Source organism: Spermophilus citellus, assembly GCF_964194105.1.
Source record: "Spermophilus citellus genome assembly, chromosome: X".
Classification (NCBI taxonomy): Eukaryota; Metazoa; Chordata; class Mammalia; order Rodentia; family Sciuridae; genus Spermophilus; species Spermophilus citellus.
Genome location: NC_138190.1, coordinates 7,676,377 through 7,703,230, shown reverse-complemented (window position 1 = coordinate 7,703,230; position 26,854 = coordinate 7,676,377). Strand labels below are relative to the sequence as shown.

Here is a 26,854-nt window from a genome sequence, read left to right as displayed (position 1 = left end):
ATAAAAATAAACCTCCTCTAATAGAAGTTCATGAATTCTGAATTCTATCCACAGAGTTCTTGGAGATCCACGAGCCTCATATTAGGAAGCTCTAGTTTAAATACATAAAAGAGATGTGAGGCAAAGTTAGCCTTTTCTTAATTTTAACAGACCACAGAGATCATCTAAACTTAATGTACTATTTTAAAACTGATAAAGCCTGGGCTGAGACAGGGAAAGTGATTTCTTCAAGGTCATATAATTGTTCAGCAGGAAGCATAAAGCTTGAGCTACCTTGTTTCCAGATAAGACACCATTCCCCAGTGGCCCATGATGAACACTTTTCTCATCTGTTTGTGCTGACACATTGCTGACCTCCAAAACACTGTAACTTCTTGAATCCCAATTTCTTACTAAAATGTTAAGACTTGATCCCTGACCTCTGAACCTTAATTGATTGTGAATTTTTGAAGACCTTAAAGAACAAGAGACTGCAGACTAAATCTAAGATCTGTAAACAAAGCATTAGGTGAAGAAACAATGAGGGAAGGCAGAAAGGAGTGTTGCAAAGGTCATATCTGACAGCTTCATTAAGGAACTGAATGAGGTGGAAATAAGCATGTTAGAGCTACTCTCACATATTGTATTAAGTTGGAAGAGTTGAAAGTACCAGAGAAGGAATAGATAACTAAAAACACCCAGGGAAGCTATGAAAATGAGCATGAGGTAAATGAAAATTTGGATTGGAAGACATAATATTGGAAGATAGTTGACAGCCTATCAACAACAGTGACATCAGCCAAGTCACCAATATTGAGTGATACTTTAAGGTCTTTGACACTCAAAGTGTGGTCCATGAATCAGTAGCATAAATATTGCCTGGACTCTTGTCAGAAATACAGAATCTTGGACTGGGAATATGGCTCACTGGTAGAGCATATGCCTAGCATGTGCAAGACCCTGGGTTCCATCCCTAGCACTGGAAAAAGAAAACAAAACAAAAATAAACACAGAATTTTATGTAAACCTGTAATTTCAGCAACTCAGGAGGCTGAGGCAGGTGGAATACAAGTTCAAGACCAGCCTGGGCAACTTAGCAAGACCCTGTCTCAAAATCAAAATCAAGAGCTGGGAATATAGCTTAGTGTTATAGAACAACTGAGTTTACCCAGTAACACAAAACAACAACAAGAAAAAAGAAAATAAATACAGAATCTCAAGCCCTACTCCAAATTTCAAACTTGGAATCCACATTTTAAATATATCTACAGATAGTATAATGTTTTTCAATATTATTTCTGTTTGTCAGTGCCAGAGATCTAATCTAGGGCCTAAACAGATGCTAGGCAAGCCCTTTAACACTAAGCTACCCCTTCAGTCCCTTGGATGGTGCATGTTGAACTTTGAGAAGCATTGCCTTGAAATACTCATGTCAAGAGGTATGGTTGTAACATGGGAAGAAAGGTTACTTAGGATATGCAAGGACAGAACTTTTTGATTTGAGCTTCTGGAGTGAAAATCAGCATTCCCACGTCCTTTACTAAAATCAAAGGAATGCTAAATGACTCCATTGGACAGATTGGTAACTGCTTAGCATAATGTTTTTAGACAAAATACTGAAAAATCTAATAGGTTTCAAAAATCTTAATATGATTTACATAAATAATTATTTTTGTTTTCTGAAGAAATCATTCTTTCTTGAATTTTTTTGAATTGGATAAAATAACAAATTGCCACTGAGAAATAACAAAGCAATGGATTTCCGTAAAGAAGAAACCTGGGATAATTTTCTAATTGCTCTCCTAGTTCTTTCTACTCTCACTAGAGCCCCCTGAGTGTCTTATTACTTCCTTCTGTTTATTATCTTTTCTGTCCCCTAAACTGATTTCTCTTCTGTATTTCTTGGATGATTTATAATATTATCCATACTTCTATCCAACTATCTAGCCACACACATATTCACCCATCCATCTATATACCATCCATCCATCCAACATCTATTTATTCATTTATCTCTCTATCCACTTGTTAATTTAGTGGATACCAACCAAGTCCTAGGAATCACTAAAATCAGAATTGAGATTCTGAAAACAAATAAGACATACTCATTCTTTTAAGAGACTTTTATTCTCCTGAGGTAGAAATTCCAGAGAAATCTTTGGCTCTTCCACATCCTTCCCTCATTCCTCACAACATTTTCTTGGATCTGATAACCTTGTAAATTTCAGACCTAAAAAATATGCTGATTTAAAACTCTATCTGAATGGCCTTTATTTGCCTGAATCTTATTTTACATTATAAAACATTCTCCTTGAAATATTTTCTTAGCCTCCTATCTACTATCTCCAGTAACAATTTCACCTGGCCTCTATAGTTCCTTCCCCTAACCCCTTTGGTACTGGGGATTGAACCCTGGGTAATTTACCACTGAGATACATCCCCAGTCCTGTTATTTTTTTATTTTGAGACAGGGTCTTGCTAAGTTGCTGAGAATCTCACTAATATGTTGAGGCTGGCCTTGAACTTGTTGTAATCCTCCTGCTTCAGACTTCTGAGTCACTGGTACTATAGCAGTACACCACTATGCCTGGCACCATAATCCATTTCTAAGGCATGCATTTCACCACATTATTCTACTTGAGAGATTTTCAGTCATCTCTCTACATTTATATGATGAAACCCAAACTCGATGGCATGGCATTCATGTTCCTTTCTCTAATGACTCCAATGCATCTTTCTAGACTCATTTCATAACAACAATTTCCTGTCACATACCACAACCTTAACATTCTAGTAATATACCACCAGTGTTCCTAGCATGTATCATACTGCATCACATTTCTATGCCTTTCATCTTTTGTGTGTGTTTTATGCTTGGAAAGCCATTTCTACTTACTTCATTTCTTAAGAACCATTTCCAATATCATTTTTTTTCTGGGAACACTGTTGTGAAAAAAGAAGAGTGTTACAGAAGTTCCAACAAAAAGTATGGTCTGAATATTTGTGCCCCTCATTCATGTTGAAATCTTAACCTCCAAGGTGATGGTTATTAGGAGGTAGGCCCTTTGGAAGATGCTCCAGAGAGCTAGTTGACTCCCTTCATCATGTCTGAGCACAGCTAAAAGGTGTTGTCTATGAAACAGGAAATGAGCTCTCACCAAGCTCCAAATTTGCTGGTTTCTTGATCTTAGACTTTCTAGCCTCCAGCAACTGTGAGAAATAAATTTCTGCTATTTATAAGCTACCTGGTTTATTTTTTGTTATAGTAGCCCAAATGGGGCAAGACACATTAAGTTTGAGCTTAATTGTGAAACTTCATTCTTATCTTTGTTTATGAACAAAAGCAACCATCTTTTTCATGTTCTTATTTGGTTTTGAATCTGTCTGTACTATATGATTTTTCCATATTTTTCCCATTTCTCATGCTACTTTCTACAACATTTGGCATATAGTAAATTAGTCAATAAATTCCTGATCACTGATTGGTTGATTGGCAATTATAGAAGAGTTTTTAAATGTCAGAAGTTATTGCATGAGAGAACATTTCAATTTCCCCTGATAAGCCAAAAGGACTTCTTATACTTTAAAATTTCCTTGGAATGAAAATTTGATAAGTTTTGTCTAATGTCTTAGGAAAAATTCCAACCATGACACCTGTGTTACTCAGCTTTGTATCACTGTGACCAAACTGTCTCTCCAGAACAACTTAGAAGAGGGAGAGTTTATTTTGGCTCATGTTTCCAGAGATTTAGTTCATGATCAGTTGATTCCATTGCTCTGGGTCCAAGGTGAGGCAGGGCATCATGGATAAAGTGCATGGTGGAGGGGCACTGCTCTGTTCATGGTAGCCAGGAAGGAGAGGGGTGGGAAGGGAGAGAGAGAGAGGTGGAGAGGGAGAGGGAGAGGGAGAGGGAGAGGAGGAAGGGGGAGAGGAAGGGGGAGAGGGAGAGGGAGAGGGAGAGGGAGAGGGAGAGGGAGAGGGAGAGGGAGAGGGAGAGGGAGAGGGAGAGGGAGAGGGAGAGAGAGAGAGAGAGAGAGAGAGAGAGAGAGAGAGAGAGAGAAAACAAACAAGAGCGAGGGAGATAATGGACAGATATAGTCCAAGCCATGACCCCAGTGACCTATTTCTTCTACCCATGTGCCACCTGCCTACAGTTACCACCCAATCAGTTCATTCAAACTAGGATGGACTGATTAGGTTAAAGCTCTGGTTAATCATTATACCTCTGAATATTCTAGCATCAACAGAGGAGCTTTGTGGCAATACCTCATATCCAAACCATAATAGCATGTCAGCTCTGTAAGGAAGTTTTACTAGTAGAATACAAAACCTGAGGGCTGGGGTTGTGGCTCAAGTGGTAAAGTGCTCACCTAGTACGTGTGAGGCACTGGGTTTGAACCTCAGCACCACATAAAAATAAAATAAAGGTATTGTGTCCACTTAAGACTGAAAAATAAATATTAAAAAAAAAGAATACAACACCTGAAAATAGCACATGCATTGTGGTGGATGAATTCCAGATAGTTAGGAACTTACATTTGCATAGATATTTTTATATATATTGACCAAGAACAGATTATACTTTCTGTCTATATCTAGTTGCCATGTGCATGCTGAAAACAAGAAAAGGATATTTATCCTGAGTGGAGGAGTTCTTGAGAATGCCAAGCAAAATATACTAGCCAACCAAACAATAGACCAAAGCCACCCAGATTCCAAGGGCAAGGTGATTCACTTATGTTTCACAAAGAGGGAACACAAAAGGTCAGCTGCAACTCAGATCTCTGATATTGGGTAAGGGCCAATTAATATTTTGAGCCTTAAATCCAAAGGATTAACAAAGATCATTTACAGTAACAGAAGCAGTGCCAATAAAATAAACAGAAATGTAAATTAATATGGGATTAAATGAGACTAAAAACTAGCTGACATGAATGGAAAAACCTCTAGTGAGTTCTGTAGGCGAGGACTCAGCCAGAAAGATGCCATTAGCCTGGCACTTTCCAGTAACTGAAAAATCAGTAACAGCTTTAATTAAGCACTGTGAGAAATGTGGGCCTGCCATAGTCATTCAACCGGTATCTGTCCCTCAGGAGACATTCTGATTATGAGTTTACAATCTCAAAGTCAAAATAATCAATTAAGGCCACTCTTAAGGGATTGCTTAAATATATTTCCCCTGGTTTCCAAATTTTGATCTTGGTTATATGGTAACTCATGAAACTGACTGGATACAGCAGGTGAAGACAGACTGTAGATAAGAAACATCACTCTTTCTTACTTTTTTTATTTCTAATTCTAGGACTGAGACTCCTGCGAATCTCAGGAGCAGCAGTTACAACTGAATGTGTTGTGAAATATGGAGTGTCACCTGTGGGTAATTCCTCTTGATAATATGTATGCTGATGCACAAGACAACAATATTCTAAAACATAACAAATTTTTTTGGCTTAGTGGAAAATCAGACTGTTTTCTCATATAAAATCTTCTGGAAATTTAAAACGTTTCTGTTGTCACCCATCCATTATCTCTCTCGGAAACACAGGATGCTTCCTCAGGATTTCCAAGATGCTGTCAAAGGCACTTTTAATGCTCATTTGACCACCAGATGGCTGCTACTCAAGCAAGAGGAAGATTTAGAGAATGTGTTATAAAGGTTGGCGTTGAAGGGCAGAGGGAAAATGATTCACAGGGAAACGTGTGATGAGTGGAACTGACATGAGGATTACTCTCAAGTCCTTTAGCAATGGACTTCTCTCAAGTCAGTAGTTTCTGCACCCCATAAGCTGCTAACAAGGGCACTTGCCCTACGGGGCTCTTTGTGCCTGAAGAGGCAAACCTATGCACGGATTAAGAATAATACCTCTGGGAAGGATGTCACTGTAGGCTCCTGTCACTCACTCTGGCTGCTCCAGACTTTAGGAGAAAGCATTAGTATCCAAGGTGCTTAAAATTAAAATTCAGGGCAGATGATGGCTAATGTCAGACTGCACCCAGCTTTTGCTGTTAGGAGAGTGACACATACGGACTATACTTTGATGAATTGGTCACACTGAAGGAACTAACCTGCCAGGAAGCCTGCACAGGGCTCTGTGCTTGTGGGGATTGTTAATCAGTGCTGCTCCCACAAGGAGACATTTTCAAGGCCCTTAAATTTTAAATTACCTCCCCTGTAGTACTCTCAGACTAAGAAATTAGCACAAAATGTTTGAGGAAATAAAAAGAAATGTTTTATCCAGAATATATAAGGAATGCTTAAAACTTATTAACACAGAGATAAATGACCCAATTTTAAAATGGGCAAAATATTTGACAACGGATTTGATTAGCTATTTCCCCAATGAAGATATAAAAAGAGTTAAAAGGCATATGGAAAGATCTTCAACATCATTAGCCATCTGAGAAATGGAAATCAAAACCACATTGAGGGGCTGGGGATGTAGCTCAGTTGTAGAGTGCTTGCCTAGCATGTGCAAGGCGCTGGGTTCAATCTCTAGGACTGCAAAAAACAAAACAAAACAAAACCACATTGAGAAACCAATTCACTCTCATTAGAATGGCTATAACTAAAAGGACAGATGTGAAGCGATTGGAACACTCAGACATTGCTGGTGGGAATGTAAAAAGGAAGCGTTAAATGTAGGATTGCCTCAAAATTCTAAATATCTACACAAGAGAAATAAAGCCAAATACTCACAAAGACTTGTGTACATGAACACTTAAGTAGTGGAAAAAATAGAAATGTCCATTATCTGATGAGCAGATAAGCCAAATGTAGTCCATCCATACAGTGTAATATTATTCAGCCATGAAGAGGAACAAAATACTAAATCATGCTACAAGTATAGAGCATGTTGCAAGGATCATGGGGTTTAGAAAACTGATGCAAATTGCCCAGACCACAAACATACTGAATACACAGCAAATAGATTGCAAGGCAGTCAGATCTGCAAGGAGGTATCATGGTTTGGATCCAGAGACTGAGGAACTGATGGTTCAAAGACCTCACCTTCCACCATGATGAGACCCACATGAATAAGTGGAAGGGAGACTGCACATATGTTTATAGGATTGCAGATTGGTAGGTGGGCAGAAAAGAAGGGAAGGGAGGAATCTTTGATACCTACCAGAATATTTTACAATTAAATTTAGTTGTCTGGTTAAAGGTATTATACCTTTTTAAAAATACAAATACTCCTGAAGAAATGTTGCACTGGCTCCTCAGTCAGATGCTAGCATGACCAACTCCATCATACCCATTCCACAATGCAGGTTTTTATTGGAGAAGAATGAGGGGGCCACGGGGTTGATGGTGTAGAGAATGGGAACTGAGAGAGAAATTCGACAATATCGAGGTCAAATATAGTAAGTCTAGACATTGATTCATGGCTGCCATACCCATTCTTCTTCCCCTTCCCTTCTTTCTCCTCCTCCTCCTCCTCCTCCTCCTCCTCCTCCTCCCCCTCCTCCTCCCCCTCCTCTTCCTCTTCTTTCTCCTTTTGGCAGTACCCAGGTTCTCATGCATGTTAGGCAAATGCTCTCCACTGAGCTATACCTCCAGCCATTTTTATATTTTATTTTGATACAGGGTCTTGATAAGTTTCCCAGTCTGGCCTCAAAATTGTGATCCTCCTGCCCCAGCCTCCTGAGTAACTGGGATTACAGGAATGTTCCAGGCATTAGAACTTTGTGTATTTCAAAGTAACAGGCATCAGGGAAGGAGAGCACACATTATCTTTTCCAAGATATCAGTCACACGGATAATGTTTGACATAAAATCCATTTGTAGAGTCTTCTCCCTTGCTTGATCTCCTTTCCCTTCTCTTCCTAAGAGAATAATGATAAAGACAGCAATAATGATAAAACTAACACTTGAATACTTCCTATTATAAATCCTTTATTAGTATTTACCCCTCTTACAATTCAGCTGAGAAGGTGCTACTATTATCTTCCCTTTACATAAGAGTAAAGCAATGCAGGAAGGTTAGGCAGCTTGGTCAACCGCAGGCAACTGGAATTTGGGACAGAAGATTCAAATCCAGGCATCCTAGCTCTGGAGCTCACACTGTTAACCACCTTAGCTTTCCTTTAGGTTAGCTTTTACTTCACAGAAAATAAGAAACCCAGCTTTAACATTATTTGACATTACTTTCCTATAAATGCAACCAGCTAGAACACAATAATTAAGCATTGGAAATGAGAGGGGAGAATGAAAACCAAAGGAGTGAATATCAAGGAAGCACCACAGCCCTTGCACTAAACTTCCGCCTCCATCATTTCAGGAGAACCCATAAGACCCTGGCTTAGAACCTGCTAACCTTTGTTTTATATACAATTCTAAGAAGCATAGGAAATTGGTTTCCTGGTCATTATCAGATTATAAACTATAAATTAAGAGTGAAACAGGATGTAGGATAGTTTGGAAAGGGGCTGCTATTAGAACATTTAAAGTCCAAAGCTATGTCAGGAGACTGAGTTTACTGTAAGGGACTCTCAAAATTTAGAATACAAAAGAAAGGAAAAGAAAACAACAATAACCCCCCCACACACCGAAACAGGTAAATACGAAAAGCAGAGTGATACTACTCAGAGGGGGGGCCAAAACTAACCCTTCCTCCTTCACCTTGAATGTGCCTCATAATGGTGGCTTAAGAGAGCAGAGAAAGGGAACTGAAAATTGGATATTAGGAAATCTTGCCATTAAAATAATTGCTATAATAAAATTCTAGAATTTATAAATTGTAATTTACCAGAATGATGACAGTTTGGTTTTGTGAAGAGTTAGACAAGTCCTCTAATACATGCATTAGTGGCATCACTAGTGATTTCTACCTAGTCCTTCATAGCTCTGTCCACTAAATGGCCCTTTGACTCTGCTTGGAAATTTCACCTGGGAGAATTGCAATTCAAATGCACTGCCACCCAATCAGATGTGGCTTTTATCATAAGGCACTCCACACTGAGGCTCCTGCAAACAGATATAGAGGATGTGCTGGCCAAGGGGCCAAATGGGGATTAAAATCTACTCCTTTTACAAAAAGGGGAGTTCTTCTCTGAAATTTAACAGAGATGCCACTATCTGGGTCAAAATGATCCAAATGTTTTTTTTTTTTTTTTCCTTAGAAGTAGAAGTCATTATACAGTGGCCCCGTCTGTGTTTGGGGAGATACAATCCAAGACACCTAGTGGCTGGTTGAAACCACAGGTAGTACCAAACCCTATAAATACTATTTTTTCCTATACATACATATGTATAAAGCCTAATTTAATAAATTGAAACAGTAAGAAATTAATAATAACTAATAATAATGTAGGACAGTTATAATAATATACCACAATCAAAGTTATTTAAAATTTATGAATCGTTTATTTGTGAAATTTTCCATTTAATATTTTTGGAGGGTAATTGACTGTAACTGAAACTGTGGAAAGTAAGACTGAACTATGTGCAAAGATATTTGGACTAAAATTCAAAGGCTGTCAAAATACACTTGACTGAATTTTCCTGCAATTTCTTATTTTCATTTTAAAACAGATCATCACTCTTCTATAGCCTCATGCTATTTCAATGAACTTCACTTTTTCCCAAGCCAGTTTTCTTTTCCTCTTTCTCCAGAGATCCTGCCAAACATGTTTCTTACAGGCATTTGTATGTTTCCTTGACTTTATCCTCCTCTGCTCCTTATTGTTCAGCTTCATCTCCAGTCTCTCTCTCCCCCAGGGTCATTCCCTGACCCTGAAAAACTTTAAACCCACATTTTGAATACTTGCTTCAATCATTTACATAATGATACTCTGTCCAATGACTGAAAAATAAATCCTTTAAGAAATATATCATTCAGAAGACAGTTCTAGTCTACTAAATATTTAAGTTAGAAAAAAAGGTACTGCTAAAGGTGAATAAAAATAGAAGAACAATTGCTTAGCAACATGACAGAAGTTTAACCTAACTCTATAAATCATGCCTGTAGAGTTGAAGGCATATATTTAATTTCCAATAATGGTAGGGGTAGGAGGAAGAGTCATTATCTTTAATATTTAATGGTGTGCTATCCTATATTGCCTAAGTGTTCTATGGCAACCAAGATATTATAACACTCCACTGCACAAGGGAATAATAAAAGAGATTTCACAAACTTCCAAATGCCTTGTTGCAAGTAAGGTTGAGGATTTTGAGCAAACATGCCAGTTGAGGGTCATCTCATTATAGGTAATGAAAAAAAAAAAACACTAATGAAAGTGAACCAGGAAAAATTAAGAAGAAAAATAATTGCTAACATAAAAAGGCATTTAGAGAGGTTATCTACCCAAGGGATCTTCAAACTTATCCCTGGGCCAAATCTTACCTGCCACCTGTGAACTAAGAATGGTTTTCTGTTTTGGGCTGTGCTGGGGATTGAACCCAAGGCCATTTGAGTCACATCCCCAGGTGGGATTTTATACTTTCAAATGGTTAAAAAAGAAAACATGGGCTGGGGCTCAGTGGTGGAGCATTTGTCTAGCACACATTACGCACACATCCTCAGTACCATATAAGAATAAATAAATAAAGATGTTGTGTCCATCTACAACTAAAAAAACAATTAAAAAAACATAAAAGGAAAATATTGTATGATACTTAAAACTGTTATGAAATTCAAATTTAAGTGTCTGTAAAGTTTTATAGGAATATAACCATGCTCATCCATTTACATAAGATCTCTGCCTACTTTCATTACACAATGGTAGAGCTGAATAGTTGCAATAGAGACCATATGGCACACAAAGACCATAATATTTACTATCTGGTCTTTTACAGAAACAGTTTGTGATCCCTGGTTCCACTGGGAAACCACCTTTCTCCTAAGTGATCTAGGTAGGATTGATTTAGTTTCCACTATAAGGGTAGGCCCTAGTTGGCTTAAGCTGATTAGCAACTCCTATCCCCTCTGCCTATAGGGATTAGTTTAGGTATGCTATGGTCCAATTTTTGTAGTAACTACTGCAATTACATAAATCATCTTTAAGTTTGCACACACTCTTTAAAATGAATAATTCTCTAATATTACAAAAACACTCCTCTACATCTCCACTTTCACTATTTTATATTATGAATGTCATGAATCATATCTTTGTTTTTCTTTTTCTGCAATACTAGGGATGGAACCCAGGGCTTTGCACATGTGAGGCAGGCACTTTCCACTGAGCAACATCCACAGCCTTTTTACAAATTTGTTTTAAGACATGGTATTGCTAAGTTGCTGAGGCTGGTCTTGAATGTGTTACCTTTTTCCTTCAGACTCTTGGGCTGTTGAGATTACAGGGGTGTACCACTGTGCCCATCAGATTACATCTTTCTATATTATATATTCATTAACATAGATTTATGGTTATTTTTACATTTTTATTATTTCAATTGTACACATCGATCAAAAGTGCGTAAGTGCACAAAAATACATGAATATAGGCTTCTATAACTATAAATACATAATTTATCTTTACTGGAGAAGAGCTGTGACTCTAGCAGAAGTCTTTGTGCTGTAATTTATGTGCTTTAGTACTCTATGCCACTTGTTTCAGGAATACATCCCACTCATATGACTCCTACAAAGATACCTTCATTACATCTTGAATTCTGGAAATCTGATAAACAGTTACACTAGCATGAATCAATGATTAGGCTTTGATGAATCTTGGGGTCTTAAATATAATCTTACATAAATACCTAAATTCTGGTAATGAAATCTTTTAGTTAAGAAGATATTTTTAACTCTCTGATTTGTGTATCAGCATTTCCCCTAACAATCTACTGAATATATTTGTTCACAAATGGGCATATTCATATGTATGGCATACATATCTCTATGTAAATATCTATTAACCAAATACTAATTGATCACATGCTATTGCTAAGGCAATAGCCTAGGCAGTGCAAACCAATTGTCATTGATCTCCTTTGTCTCCTACAGGTGAATAGTCATGAAAATCTATTGATTTTTGAACTAAAAGTAAATGGTCTCATCATATTTACACTCCTGAATCCTTTACATCTTTTGGTGGGTTTTAACTAGAAATATCATCTTGATAGTTTGGGGAACTAAAATTTAAATATTGAACTAAATAAACCAGCTGAGGAAACTTCAGAAGGAATTTCACGTGAGCTTGGTGCTAAAGAAGGGGGATAGTGGCATGGATGCTGTGAGAACAGAACATCAACAAAAAGAGTTGGGGACCTTTATGTAGCAGCTTTATAAAAACAGAATACAACAGTCACTAATATGGCAGTATGTAAAAATGTGGATGTGTAACCAATGTGATTCTGCAATCTGTATTTGGGGTAAAAATGGGAGTTCATAACCCACTTGATTCTAATGTATGAAATATGATATGTCAAGAGCTTTGTAATGTTGTGAACAACCAATAAAAAAAGTCCATGAGGATAATAAGCAGAATTTCTTCAAAACATGATGGACAATTAACTTTTTGAAAGTATAATAGGGCTGTTTCTCTGTAGAACATTAGTAAGAGGAAGTTGCTATGCAATTTTCACCTCCCTAATAATTATTTGCACTTGACTTCAGCATTCCATTGTGGCTAGGCTGCCCCGTTGCTATCATTTCCTGTCCCTCCATCACCCTCCCAGGAAGGTGCTAGTTGGAGGTTGGGAACAGCTGCAAGTGCTGTGATCAACAGAACTCCTCCACGTGAGAACCCATCAAAAGGAAGAGGGGAATAATGACACTTTCATATTAAAAGTTCTACTTCTCTGGTGGACTTCAACAATGTTGTTCTTAGAATGCCCTTTAAAGGTAGGTCATAGGTGTCAGAGCTATATAAGAACTACATACCAAGAGAAGACACATCATAGAGTTTTCTGGCAACAAGTAGGACAACACATAGCTCTGAGGTCCATTTTTTAGCTCAGCCATTTCACCAAACTCTGCCCTAGTTCCTTTCAAAGATAAAACATGTGGCAGCTCTCCATTTCATGGGAGGGATTTGGAAATTTATCAGGTAATTAAAAATATGAGAATAAGCTCAAATGCATGATGCTCTAGAGCAGGGGCCAGCAAACAACTATAGTCCATGGGTCAAATCCAGCCCAAAGTCTGTTATTGTATATACAGTTTTATTGGAAGACATCCATATCCATTTGTTTATATATTTCCTGCAACTGCTTTAATACTTCAGTGGCAGAGTTGCATTGTGTTGAGTCACAACAGAGATCACATCCCTTCCAAAGCCTAAAATATTTACTATGTGTCAGTTTCAAAAAGGTTTGCTGACCTGACCTAGAGAATTAAGAGGTGGGGTTGCACATGGAGAAAAGTGTATATCTTTTGATGAGAAGACCCATCCTTGTCAGGGCATGAACATTATTTTCTTTTTTTTAAAACATTTTTTTAGTTGTAGTTGGACACAATATCTTTATTTATTTTTAGGAGGTGCTGAGGATCAAACCCTGTGCCTCACACATGTAAGGCGGGTGCTCTACCACTGAGCTACAGCTCCAGCCCTGCATGAAGATTACTTTCTGAGGGATTCAACAGTTGGAAGCAATTGTTTATTTTCTAGGCCTTTTTTAAGGAAGCCATGTTAAGTTTTTTTTAAGTTAAGAGATGAGAGCTAAAGGCCAATTTGTTTTTAACACAAGTGGCCTTATAAGAAGCATGAATGACCAAGGAATCCTGTCATATCCTTTCTTACTCATGTACCTGTTTGTATTGGCTAATCACGCACACTGAAACCGACTACAAAGAAGGAGAGGAAAAGACAAGGCAGCCCAGAATTGCTTTTCCTTTCATTTCTTCTTTACTCATCAGCAAGCCAAAGGGAGGGAACGTTCATAGAATGTGCTTATATCAAGTATAATCAAAACAGATGAGTTAGTTTTGTGCACCATTTCTACTATTCTGGGAATAATGAAAGCATACACATGCAAGAGCTCTGAATTAGTAAGTAAACATGTACTTTCAGTTACAGTGCTCTTACACTTGTATCTATAGCCTGCATTGCACAATGTAAGGATGATCATTAGTAAAATTCACATTAATAATTGACATTTTCAACTTTTACTTTAGAATGACATTAACTAGCAAATAAAGCACTGTATTACATGTTGATAGACCACAAAAAAAGGGAAAACTTTCACATTTTCGTACCCTTACTAGTACTTTTATCTTGATGTTGAACAAGGGGTCTGCATTCTCATTTGGTAGTGGTCAGGAAAATCATGTAGCCATTTGTGTATGCTCAGCACCATTCTTTAGTACCTAACAGCCTTCTTTGAGAGTTTCAATGTCAACTGCTATTGCCAATCCTGTGTTCTTGGAGGAGCTAAATGGCATGGTCTTATGCAACTGCTTGACATGGGTACTCTTGACTCAGAATGAGCTGAGTGTCCACTGGTATGAAAAGTACTACCACCTCTTATCATCCTTGCAATTGAAGGGGCACTTTTTTTTGCCAGAAATTGGCCATTAATAATGAGGCTTTATTCAAGTTTTAAGAGGTGCTATAGGATAGGGCTTGGCAGGAATTACTCTTTCCTACTCTTTAATGGACCACAGAAAGGTACTTCTGTCACCAGCCCTCTTTTTTCAGTTGCTCACCTTCTCCTTTTAAGCAGGAGGACAGACAATAATGGAAAGACACCTGTCACAAAAGTGATTCTGTACCCTCTTAAGTTCAGCCAATTGGTCTGCCAGCAACACCCACTCATCCCACTTGGCATTTGGCACAGGCTAGAATTTCTGCTAGCTTTAGGCAATGACATCAAAATTGCTCTCTGCAAGGGTTGGCTCAATCCAGAAAGAGGAGGTTCAAAGGTGATGCAAAAGAATCAAGGGTGGCAGGTAGCCCCAAGCTAGTATTTCAATTACAGGCTGTGATGGAAACCTGGTCTTCCAGTTGCTTCTTTCTTGCACAGGTTGGCCACCCCTATGATTCCAAATGGACTCTGTGACTCACCTCAGGTACATCCCTGTGGCTGCATACATAACAGGAGAAGAAAGAGGTGACTCAGGGCATGAGTTAATCTGTTGCCCACAGCTCGGTCCAAACGTACATGTCCCAAATCTGTTGTAGTTAAGTGGCCCAAGAATTTCAGATAATTAAAACCCCACCAGATTCTTTGACCTGTTCAACAAATAAGCTGGCATTTTAGGTATTTGTCCTTGAGTGAAGGCCACATCAAGTAAAGCAGCAAAGTTTCAAAAAGAAATGCACAGGGGAAATGATAGCCTGCGATATGGGAGAAGTCTGCACAGCTCCTTGTGCTCTATGCCAAGTTAGACCTGGAATGACAGTGTCATTTCAGAGCCTTCCTGTTAAAAGCCTTTCCATCAACTCTGCAAACTTAACCTTCAGCTGGAAGCAGCGATTATTAACTCAGCAGATAGGTGCTTTGTCAGATTCAAAACAAAACAAATATGCTCCAATGAAGGGAATAAACAGCTCCCAATGTTCAGCTTGGGGAACATCTGCATTGACTGACATAATTACCTTTCATTTTGTGTAATGATATTATCATGTTTACTTTGTTTTCCCCATTCCAAAATTATAATATACCTTCCTCCCCTGGACTGGATGCTTGAAATCCTAAGAAACTTGTTGAAAATTTGCTCTTGCAATTATATGACCCTTCATTTTTCATGCATAATTTATTGTATGCACTTGGAAGCAATATAATTTATTTAAGAATTCTTTATCAGAATCACAAAAAATGAAGCAAACTGCCCCTTCTCTAACAAAGCTAGATCTTAACTCTTTGGGTATTTAAAACTTAAAAAAAAAAAAACAGAGCAACCTACAAATAGATCTGTCTTATTTCCTTCATGGTTACAACTTTTAATTTCCACAGAGACCTCCAGGATTTTGTTACCAGAAACAAAGGGTAACAACTTGTGTAATCTCTCAAATCCATTTGTCCTTTGTTGGATGTGTATTCAAAGTGTGGGCTTGATAAAGTAGGAAATTGACATCTGCTTCCAATTAAAAAATACCACAAGAATGCAAGCACAATATCCACATCTACTTTACAACTTAACTCTTCTTGATTTTTTTTTAATTTTTAGAGTAAGAGAAAAAATAGTTTAAGGGAATTCATCAAAGAGTAGTAGAAAAAGACACTAATCCACAAAATAATCCTAAGAGTCTTATAAAATCTTGGAATAAAAATCAAGGAAAAAATAACTTTAAGAATATACCTAGAACTGCCACATAATGTTTGAAGATAGTCAATTACTTTTTACCCCTTTGGGACATTTGAATTAGACTAAGTGAAGTTTATAGTGGGAATACTTGGAGCTCACATGGAAGGATGAGGTAAGCCTTCTCTAATTTCTACATTGACATCCTATCTCCTTCACTTGACCATCTTCTGCTGTGGTTGATAAGAAGTGTGTGTGTGTGTATGTGGGGGTGAGCAGAGTGCACAAACTACGTGTATTATTCAGATTATTCTCTTCTGGAGAAAGATGAACCAAAAATAAATTTCACATTGATCAAAGAATAGACCAGCTGATGGGAATGGCTAAACTACTTCAAAGTTTGGCCAAGTCCATACTGGAGAACAAAGTAGAAGTTTCCACATCTCATTACCATCTCTACTATGCAGATTTTGAAATTGAATTCTTGTGCATTAAGGAGTTAGTAGCTCAGTTTAATTGCCCACCATGGGAATTGCTGATAGAACAATAGAATGGCATGTCTTGTCAAATACACATGCAGGGATAATTTTTACATATACAGGGTGAAGTTGGCCAGAAAGCCAGAAGGCCAGGAAAATAAATGTCTCTAAAATTTGTACTTGAAAAATCATGTGGTTTGGATATGACCCACTAGTTTCCTCTCCTATCATACATTTTTATCCACAGATTCCAACTTAGCTCATCATAATCCTCCATCTTTCTGGCTAAAATTTTTTTCTAAATATTTTTATTTTTTCTTTTTAGTTATAAATGATAGTAGAATGTATTTTGACATATCACACACACTTGGAGTATAATTTCCCCTTCTTGTGGTTGTACATGATGTGGAGTTATATTGATCATGCATTCATATATGAACATAGGAAAGTTATGTGTGATTAATTCTACTGTCCTTCCCATTCCCATCCCCTCCCCATTCACCCCTGTCTAATCTGGTGAACCTCCACTTTCCAACCCACGTTGTGTGTTAGTATCCACTTATTGGAGAAAACATTCAGCCTTTGGTTTATTGGAATTAGCTTATTTCATTTAGCATGATAGTCTGCAGTTCCATCTATTTACTGGCAAATTCCACAATTTCATTCTTTTTTATGGATCAGTAATATTCCATTGTGTGTATGTATCACAGTTTCTTTATCCACTCATCTATTCAAGGGAACCTAGGTTGGTTCCATAGCTTAGCTATTGTGAATTGAGCTGCTATGAACATTGATGTGGTCACATCACTATAGTATACTGATTTTAAGTCCTTTGGGCATATGTCGAGGAGTGGGATAACTGGGTCAAATGGGGGTTCCATTCCAAGTGTTCTGAGTAATCTCCATACTGCTTTCCAGAGTGGTTGCACCAATTCAAAGTCCCACAAAAATTGTATGAGTATACCTCCCCAATGCCCCATCCTCATCTGGCTAGCATTTTAATACTTATTTTGCTTAGGCTTTAATTCTTTCCTTCTGTATACAAAACCCCAAAGTTTCAGATTTATGAATACCGAGTTTTGCACTCCAACCCACACAGTCAAACAAACATGTTCTGACTCCATTAAATTAAAAATTGAAAATTTAAACAATATTCTGTATTTCTGTCTTCTTCTTCTTCTTTTTTTTTTTCATTACTGGAGATTGAACCTAGGGGAGCTCTACTGCTGAGCTACTCTTATTTTTTATTGTGTCTTACTAGGTTGCTGAGACTGGCCTCGGATTTGTGATCCTCCTGTCTCAGCTTCCTGAGTTGCTGGGATTACTGCACTATTGTGCCTGGTATATTTTATATTTCTAAAGAGGTTAAAATAGACATTGGTCAGTTAAGAATGATGTTCGACCTCTCTGCAGTGTTAAGTCCATGGCAATGACCTTCATTCCTGCCCTCCTTTCTAAACATATTGAATTAATTTTTGTTGGAGGCCTCCACTGTATCCAAAACACAGTCTATTATTGTACTTATCACTTCTACTACACTCTAAATTCCTTAAAAATAGGAACCTGTCTTACCTATCTTGCTATCTTCAGTATTTAGTGGCACTCAATAAATGCTGAGTATGGCTAAGAAGAGCATCTAAAGGAAGCATAAGACCAGACAACTAGGCTGATCCGGTACAGATCTAAGAATTCTGAATGGAGAATTCTGAGTGGGTACAGGTGGAGGTGAGTTGAGCTGAGTGCACATTAACTGGGATGAGTAACTAGTGGTGGGAGTCAAAGTTATGGAAAACAGGGGGATTCAATTCCATAACAGAAAAAAAAGAACCAAGCCATTGGAGTCTAAAGATGTGGGTCAAAACACTGGACTGAATAACCATAAGATATAGATATCTTAATTCCTGTGAATCACAATATTTTCTACCAAGCAAGAGTCCTCTATGTGTCTTAAGTACCTCATAGGACAATTGTCAAGATTAAATGAAATCTTATACCTGGTAATAATTTTTGTAACTTTGGCAGTGTGGTATATAAATTGAGTTATCTTGTTTTATCCAAACCAGAACCCTTTGAGAGCAAGAGGAAGTAGTATCAATAAATAACTTCAGAACAGTACTCACAAACCAGAATTCTTCTGGGTTAACTTGGTTATATGCTCACTTATCTATATCATTTATATCTATATTCTAAATCCATGTATATCTACAACTATATCTGTGTATCTATACAAATCTATATCTATATCTATACCAATATCTATGTCAGTGTCTATATTCTATATCTATATGTATGTCTACATCTATATCTATATCCATATTTATATCTGTAGTTCTATCTATTCCCATTTCTTTCTACATTTACTGTTTACTGTTGCTGTTATTATCATCATCCCAGAGTTTCTCACTTTGTTTCCCTTCATTTCTCTTTCCAACCATCTCTACCTCTCTTAACCATTTCTCATCAGGACACCCTTTCCTGAGACTCTTTCCTTTCCTTGTAGTTTCTCTCTTCCCACCTGTCTTCCTCCTTTCCCCCTACTCTATCTCTTAACTGTTAATAATAAGAACTGAGAAATTTGTATTTTTTATCTATCATGTGTCTTAAACAATATTCTCTGTTCCTTAGAACAACAACAACAACAAACAACTCTACTTGGAGTAGAGGAAGAGGAACATGGGGAGGGAGGAAGGAAGGGAGAGAGGAGGCTCTGGGGACTGAAAAGGAGCAAATTAAATTCCATGTATGTATAACTATAATGCACTAATAAAAGCATTAAAAATCTCTAGTTCATATTTCTCTAAGCATACCAACAAGTGGTCCTTTCTTAATGAGGAATCTAGTGAAGTTGGACAAGCAATGGATTGTGATTGTGCACATGTGTCACTTTGGGAATTAGCCAGAGTCTCAGTTTTATCATCTAGAAAATGGGGATAACCATTCTTGCATTGCAGACAAATAAATGAGCTTGCATGCAGAGAAGTGCTTCAGAACAGCAATCATAACTCTTCATTGGAATCACCTGGGTGAAGTTCTGAGACTATTCACAGGCTCTACCTCACACTAAAGGATCAAGCTGTTTTACTGCTCCTAGGTATATTCCAATATTCAGCCAAGGTTGAAAACCACCAGTCTGTAAATTATACAATATTATACAAATGTAAAACAACATGTATGTTTATATCCTTGCTTTTTAAAAACCCTATGGATCAGTAACTCCTTAAAAGAAAACAGGTTACCTAGACCTACTCTAAATAATTGGAGATGAACAGGGGCAGATAAAATTTTAACATATTTCAACTATTCTGGGCCATGTTCAGAAAGGCTCATGATGATAGGATAATCTTATTATTTAGCTATTAGACTGTAACTTTGAACACATGAAGCCTGAGTCTTCCTATAGCCTTTTCAGCCACTCAGAAATAGTTGTACCTCTATCAAAATAATTGTCTAACGTAGGTATCATCTTCATCCCAAGACAATATTAAAACATCTAATTTCTTTCAAAAATAACATGTAAAAGAGTAAAAAATTAAATGCAAAGGTTCTGATTACTAACCATAGATTAGTTTTCAAATTTTATTTTTAACTTCTAAAACTAATGAGTAGAGAAATACCCTACATTACAACCCTGGACAACACAGAAACTCTGATAATTAGAGTATCTCTTTATAATGGACATTACACAGTAGGTAAGGAAAAAATGAATGATTCTCATTATTTATAAAACTCATTAGTAATGAAAAATGAACAACACTTTCCAAGGAAGTACTATCCTTTATACCTTAAAACTTTCTGAGATGACTATAGAAACTTACTTTTCAAGTAAAAAGAAACTACACAGATTTGGAAAAAAATGACATTGGTTACTTTGGTTTTAAAACTTGTCATTTAGTAATCAATTCATGTTTTTCATATTGCTGATTTGTTTTTATATGTTAAACAGCTGGCATTGGGCCAGTATCAATGTTATATTGCTACCTGTTATGTTGTTTAAAAATGTCAGTGATGCTAATGAAAATAGAGCTAGCTAGGGATCCTATAACCTCTAGTCAATTGGTCTCAGTTTATGTTTTTACCTATTGATCCTAATGCCCTGGGGTATACAGGAACCCAACTCTAAACAGGAGAAAAGAGAAATTCATTTTAATCAAAGAAGTCTGAGACATAAATTTGTAATCCATGTCTTAAAAATTACATTTCCTTGGCAAAATTTTTTATTGATTTGTGTGAAAGAATATAGGTCATCTTAACTGAGCCAATTGTATAAATTCACAGCCATATTATAAAATAGGTGGTACAATATGATATCAAAACGTTGTCTTTTTTTTTTTTTTAGATTGATACAGTAGGAATGGGAGCCTTTTATTGCAGGACAGGAGCAGTATATATACATTCCACACAGCTTATCTTAATTAACATAAACTAGATACAGCAGTCAACCAATAAGGAATCTCCACACTTAATGACTCACTGGCATTACTTCACAAACCACTCCCTCTGGCAAAATGCCAGGTGCCATCCAGACTTGTTTACAGACCTTAACACTGCATCTCATCCATAGATATTCCGTGTTGTCTTAATAGCAGCAGAAGGGGCTTGGGCAAACTGTAAGAAATTAACAATCCAAAATGTGGAGTGTAAGCCAAACTATTGGACTTTCTACCAGTCTTTGAATTTTCTAGTCAATTCTGCTCCAACTGCCATTTCCATTGTAGAAAAGACTTGAAGAGCCAGAAGGCCATTTCTCTTATGCCTCCCCACATGGGTCATGTTCAAGGGCAACTTGGGTTTTCCTGGGATGGATCCTGTAGGCAAGTCCCTCAGCAACCTGCTCTGCAGGAATTCTGGGAAAGGGGAGAAATTTGGGCTATAGAGACTATGAAGCTGTTCACCACACTCACATGTATTTTTTGTCTGGCTATTGTTCCAACAATCCTCACTTGTAGCTAGGGTAGGGAATGCAAAAGACCAAATCCCCCCCAAACAATCTGGACAGACATTTTTACAAAAATGACCCCCCACTTCAAGGTGATCCTATGTTTGTTAATCAGTCCACAGTCAGCTTGGCTGCAACAAAGAATGAAGCCTGTGATGTAGACAGATATTTTCCCCCTTGACCTCCAATCTCTGCTCAATTACAATTGGGCTTGAGCCCACTATGCTTCCTGATTTTAAATCTGTTTCACTAATTTCTTGTAATTAGGAATATTTCACTTAGGTTGGAGAAAACAGCAGGTTGAACCCTTGCCGTTTTGAGAAGTGCAATATAAATGCTCTTCTCATAAAACTGGGGGAAAAAAGAGCACTTCAGACACTGTGAAAAACAGTTCGGTGGTTCCTTCAAAATCTAAACATGGAATTTAACATTGACCTGTGATTTCATTTGGCCCATAAATTCTACTCCTAGTTATATACTGAAAACAATTGAAAGCAGGGTCCTAACAGTTGTGTGTGGAGTGTTGTTGTTGTTGTTGAGGATGGAGCCCAGAGTCTTGCACATGCTAAGCACATACTGTACCACTGAGCTATGCTCTCAGACTGCCAAACAAATACTTGTGCATCAATGGCATTATATCACTACTTCCAACAGCCAACAAGTAGAAACAACCTAAATGTCTTTCAGTATATAAATGAGTAAACAAAAATGTGACCTATCTCTATAATGGGATATGATTCAGCCTTAAAAAGGAGTGATTCTGACACATGCTACAACATTGGTAAGATGTGAAAACATTATTCAAAATGAAATAAGACAAACACAAAAGGACAGATATTGTATGATTTCACTTATATGTGTAACCAAGAATAAGTAAACTCAAATATAGAAATCAGAATAGAAGATACCAGAAATAGGAAGAGGGAGAAATGGATAGTTATTGTTTAGTGGATACCAAATTTCTGTTTGGGATGATGAGTGCTAAGTAATTGCACAACATTGTGGGTGTACTTATTACCACTAAATTATAAATCTACAGTGGCTACAATTGTAAATCACATTATATATATTCATATGTATATATTCACTTAACAGTTTTTAAAATGCTACAAAAAATCCCAAATCTAAGCCAATATTAGGATGAGAAATTTACAAAAGTACATGTAATGCACATAGTCCTTTTGCTGTTTTTTCTAGTTCGAGATATTACAGTAGCATTCTTCTCTTGACCATTTCTAGAAAACATTCAAAATGACACTATTTCATGTCAAAATTAAGTTATTACTTTCAGACAATGAATATGCTGACTTAATGTTTAATAATGGACACTGTTTGCCTGAGCCAGAATTACTACACTACATAATGAATTGTTCCTCTAAGACGCAGTCTGCCCAAGAGCAAAGCAACCCAATGCCACAAGATACAGAATGTATAGAAGATCAAATGCCTCAGTCCTACTTGAAGTATATTCATTCTCCTGTGCAAATCAAAACAAGAGAAGTCCATTAGCCAAGGATTTCATTCATCATGCCAACTTTTACACCTACTTGATGAAGTAGTCTCGCCCATCTCGGTTTGTCATCATCTCCCATCCATAGGGTGGCACCTGGTTCAAGCCCCAGGTTCCTGAGGGAGGTGGCCAGCCTGAAGACTTCGTCCTGTGGCTGCAAAAGAAAAAAAGGATTATCACAACTGACTCATAAATGTATCTTTTGAGAAAAATTGCAGAAGAATACCCTATTTACTCTAAATTGAGGGATATTTCCTCAATTGATTAATTGGATAATTATAAAGAATATTTTTATGTCATGTACCATGCTAGGCATTTTCTATGTGGTATTTCAGTTTCCACAGGGGCTCTGTGAAGCATAAGCACATTTATACATTTTAGAGATAAGGAAACAATAAATGGGCCAGAAAGTTTAAGCGTTTGAAGATATACAAGCCAATTTTGAACAAAAGTTCTGCAACTTCCATCAAACATCCCTGAAACCAAACATGAGGAATATTTGGTCCCATAATTAGATTTGACAATATTATATAAATACACATGAAAATAAATTTTTGTGCTCTTAAACAACAAAACAAAACAAACAAAAACAATCCCCAAGCCTCAGTTTCTTGGATTCCTATGACCAAAACACAGACTCATGCTAACCACACTCCAGGCTAAATGAGTTATTCATAAACATTAGACAAACTCACAATTTTAAATTACAACCCAAATCCACACATCATTCTTCACAAATTCCCCAGTGCACAACTTTAATTTGACTCATCAGTAAAATGAAAGTGTCATTAAAGAGAATTTCCTTTAAATCTGTTTTTTTCCAAGAGTAAGAGAAGGGGAGAAGTAACTCCTTATGACAAGCAGTTATGATGGGTAGCACTGCAGAGCCACAGTCCATAACTAGAATCCTAAAGCCAGTTTCTGGAACATCATTGAATCATAGCCTGGCTTCTTCAACCCAGGACCTGAGAAATTCTTGTCTTCCAATAATTGTCCAACACTACTTCAGAGCTTCACCATGCTTTTGGAAGGAAGTAATCAATTCCATTTTAGGATTGATCAACATCCCTCATCACTTTGTCCTTTAGGTTATGGAGAAGTTATTCACTGTATAGCCTCTAACATCCTCTCATGGTTCCAAATCCCAGAATGATATAACTAAAGCAGGCAGAGAGAAGGCAGTGATGACATTTTCCTGGACTCACAATCAGTGTCTCAATAGCTGCTAAAGAGCACTTTACAATGAGAAAGAAGTACCCCTATGATTAGATAAAAGTAGAGCAAGTGCCACTGGCCTGAGGATGGACTGCAATTGTCACCTGCCTCCTTGATTCGGCCCTCTTGCACAAGGTACAACTTGCATAATGTAATGTATTTGCTTTCATGTAGCCTGTGGCCCTTTGGTGGCAACTACCTAAACCAGGATTCTTAACCCTTTTGTGAAGAGGGAGACATTAAGTCAATAGAATACTGGGCAACTCCTTCCCTCAACCCACTTGGCCCTCTCATATACCCATCAGGCCATAACCCAAAATTTCTTAAGAAACATAAGTCTGTTTCCTGTAAGTTTTCTACAGAGGAAGTATTTTGCATAATTTCAACCAACTCCACTGCTTTTGTTTTAACTTCCTTTCAGTTTTGCTACATCCTTCATAAAGTGTTCACCAATTTGATACAGGTCTGTAAATTTAGAATGCCACCATAGGCTTATTTCTTGTCTGTTGATATTAAAAGAAAAACATGGCTACTGCTTTTGGTTCTTTTACTTGCATAAAAGTCAGCAGTGGCAATTTCCTAGGGTGTTTTTTTTTAATGTGCTGCTTTCCTGCAGTGAGAGAACACATGAGTTTGTCACTCTGAGGTACTACAAAAAAAAAAAACCACAAAAACCCCACACCACTTTCTCCACAACTGCAGAGATCATATTTAGAATGCTTTCTAAGATGGTGCCAAGGAAACAAGTTCTTAGAGGCATGAATACAGTCTGTTCTGTTATTAAAAACTTTTTCCAAAAGCAAGAGTACAGTTAGAAGTGGCACAAAGACTGTTGTTAGGAGTGAAAGGAGGAGGCCTGTGCAGAGAATACAATAATTAATTCTGGATTCTTAAACTACGTATTGTATTAGAAAGGTAATCTTCCTCATAGAGGGCTAACTTATTAAAAACAATAAACTGTCTTTCTTTTCCTTCAACCATTTTTTCCTCCCTGAAATCTTAATTACTGAAGGAAACACACAGGCTTCCTAATATAACTTCCATATAAAATATAGCATTATAATAAAGAACTGGAGGAAACCCATTTTACTATACATGACATTCTGTCCTGTACAGTATGTTCAGGAAGGGGCAAACAACAGTTCAGCAAGATGTTTTCAAGTAAAGCTTTCTTTTTTAAAAAATCACCAAATGAAATTCTAATGCTGGAAAACCACATAAATACTAATTGAGTTTAGTCTAGGCCAAGAGGCATCAGCTGATATAAAACAAATGATTTCAATATTAAGATCAATAAAAGAACATATATCTGCCTGTCAATGTGTCAAAATGAAATGTATAGGTCTGAAAATGCTTAGTAGAATTTAGCAAATTAAAAGTGCAAGTACAACAAAAATAACATCCTTTAAAAGTATCTATCCATAATGTCTTAAGAAAATTCAAGGATATAGGCCATAATTGTGAAGGGATCTGGCTCCTGCTTCTATGAAGTATGATTACTGGAAGTCTAGTCATCAACAATATCCAGCCTTGGAAATCCAGTGGTTTCCTCCCTGCTTTCTGGGGAGATGATTCAGGGACTTCCTTTTCCTGCTCTCACCTCTGGTGTTGCACCAAACTCTTTAATATTCTCAAATCCCCATCCCATCACTGCTGAACAACATTTTATACCCAGAATATGAATCTATTATGTCCCATCATCCTATATAGAATTAAAAACTTGGGATTTAATGGGTTAAGAGTGGTCCCTTGCAGAGCAGCTGTGAGGCCAATACATGTAAAAGCAAAGCTCTTGGTTGCTTTGCTTTAGCACTCCTTCAGATATGGAAATTATACTCAATTCCTTAGGATAGCCCAGGAACTGTTATGATGACACTATTCTAAAAGCTCTTCATTTTTGGCAATAATGCCAAACCTACATGCCAGTGTGAGATACTTGCCTTTTTATTTCCTTTCCATTTCATAGGGAGCCCATTCTGAATTCTTGAGCTGAGCCATTGTAAAAGTTTCCCTCTTTGAATGAGGTCTTACTTTTCTTGTCTAAGAACCTGCCAGCCTCAAGATTCCTCGTGACCACCTCTGTGGAGCCTGAACACTCTCATAAGTAATACCCTGGCTGTTCTTTTCAGCTGTGTTACTGAGGACGGTATGCAGGTTGGCCCCACTGAGAACATTTGCAAGGTGGTCTTCCAGCCTAGGGCTGCTAAATGTAGAACAATAAATATAGGGCACTCAGTCTCCAATTTGAGTTCTCCATAAGCAACATTTTTAAAGTATGTCACATATACTATTTGGGCAAAACTGATGCCCACTGGAGTTTTAGAACCACTGGATTAGAATCAGCCTCCCTTTAACTGAGTCTCTGCCATCTATTTTCCATGATATTAAGCACTTTAGTTAACCTCTCTAACCTCCTCAGAACCAGATACTCCTCTGTCAAATGGTGATAATAGGACTCATATCATTGGAAGAATATTAAGTGAGTTTTGAAATAATTTTGTACGATTCCCAGACATATACGCTTGAAAGTCTTTGATAAATAAATATCTACCTACAAATTTAAAAAAATATAATACTAGGGGGGCGTTGTGCAAATATAGTTGA

At 37.3% G+C, this 26,854-nt stretch overlaps 1 protein-coding gene across 2 annotated transcripts in view; it reads right to left on the bottom strand.

The window, feature by feature from the left end:
- Window positions 1-26,854, bottom strand: part of FRMPD4 (FERM and PDZ domain containing 4) — a gene marked incomplete at both ends in the record, with an annotated part of 559,025 nt that overhangs the window by 167,716 nt on the left and 364,455 nt on the right. For both annotated transcript variants that reach the window (XM_081278110.1, XM_081278111.1), the window contains one exon: window positions 23,073-23,189. In XM_081278110.1, coding sequence (XP_081134236.1) covers window positions 23,073-23,189 — 117 coding nt within the window. The remainder of the gene's footprint in view (window positions 1-23,072; window positions 23,190-26,854) is intronic.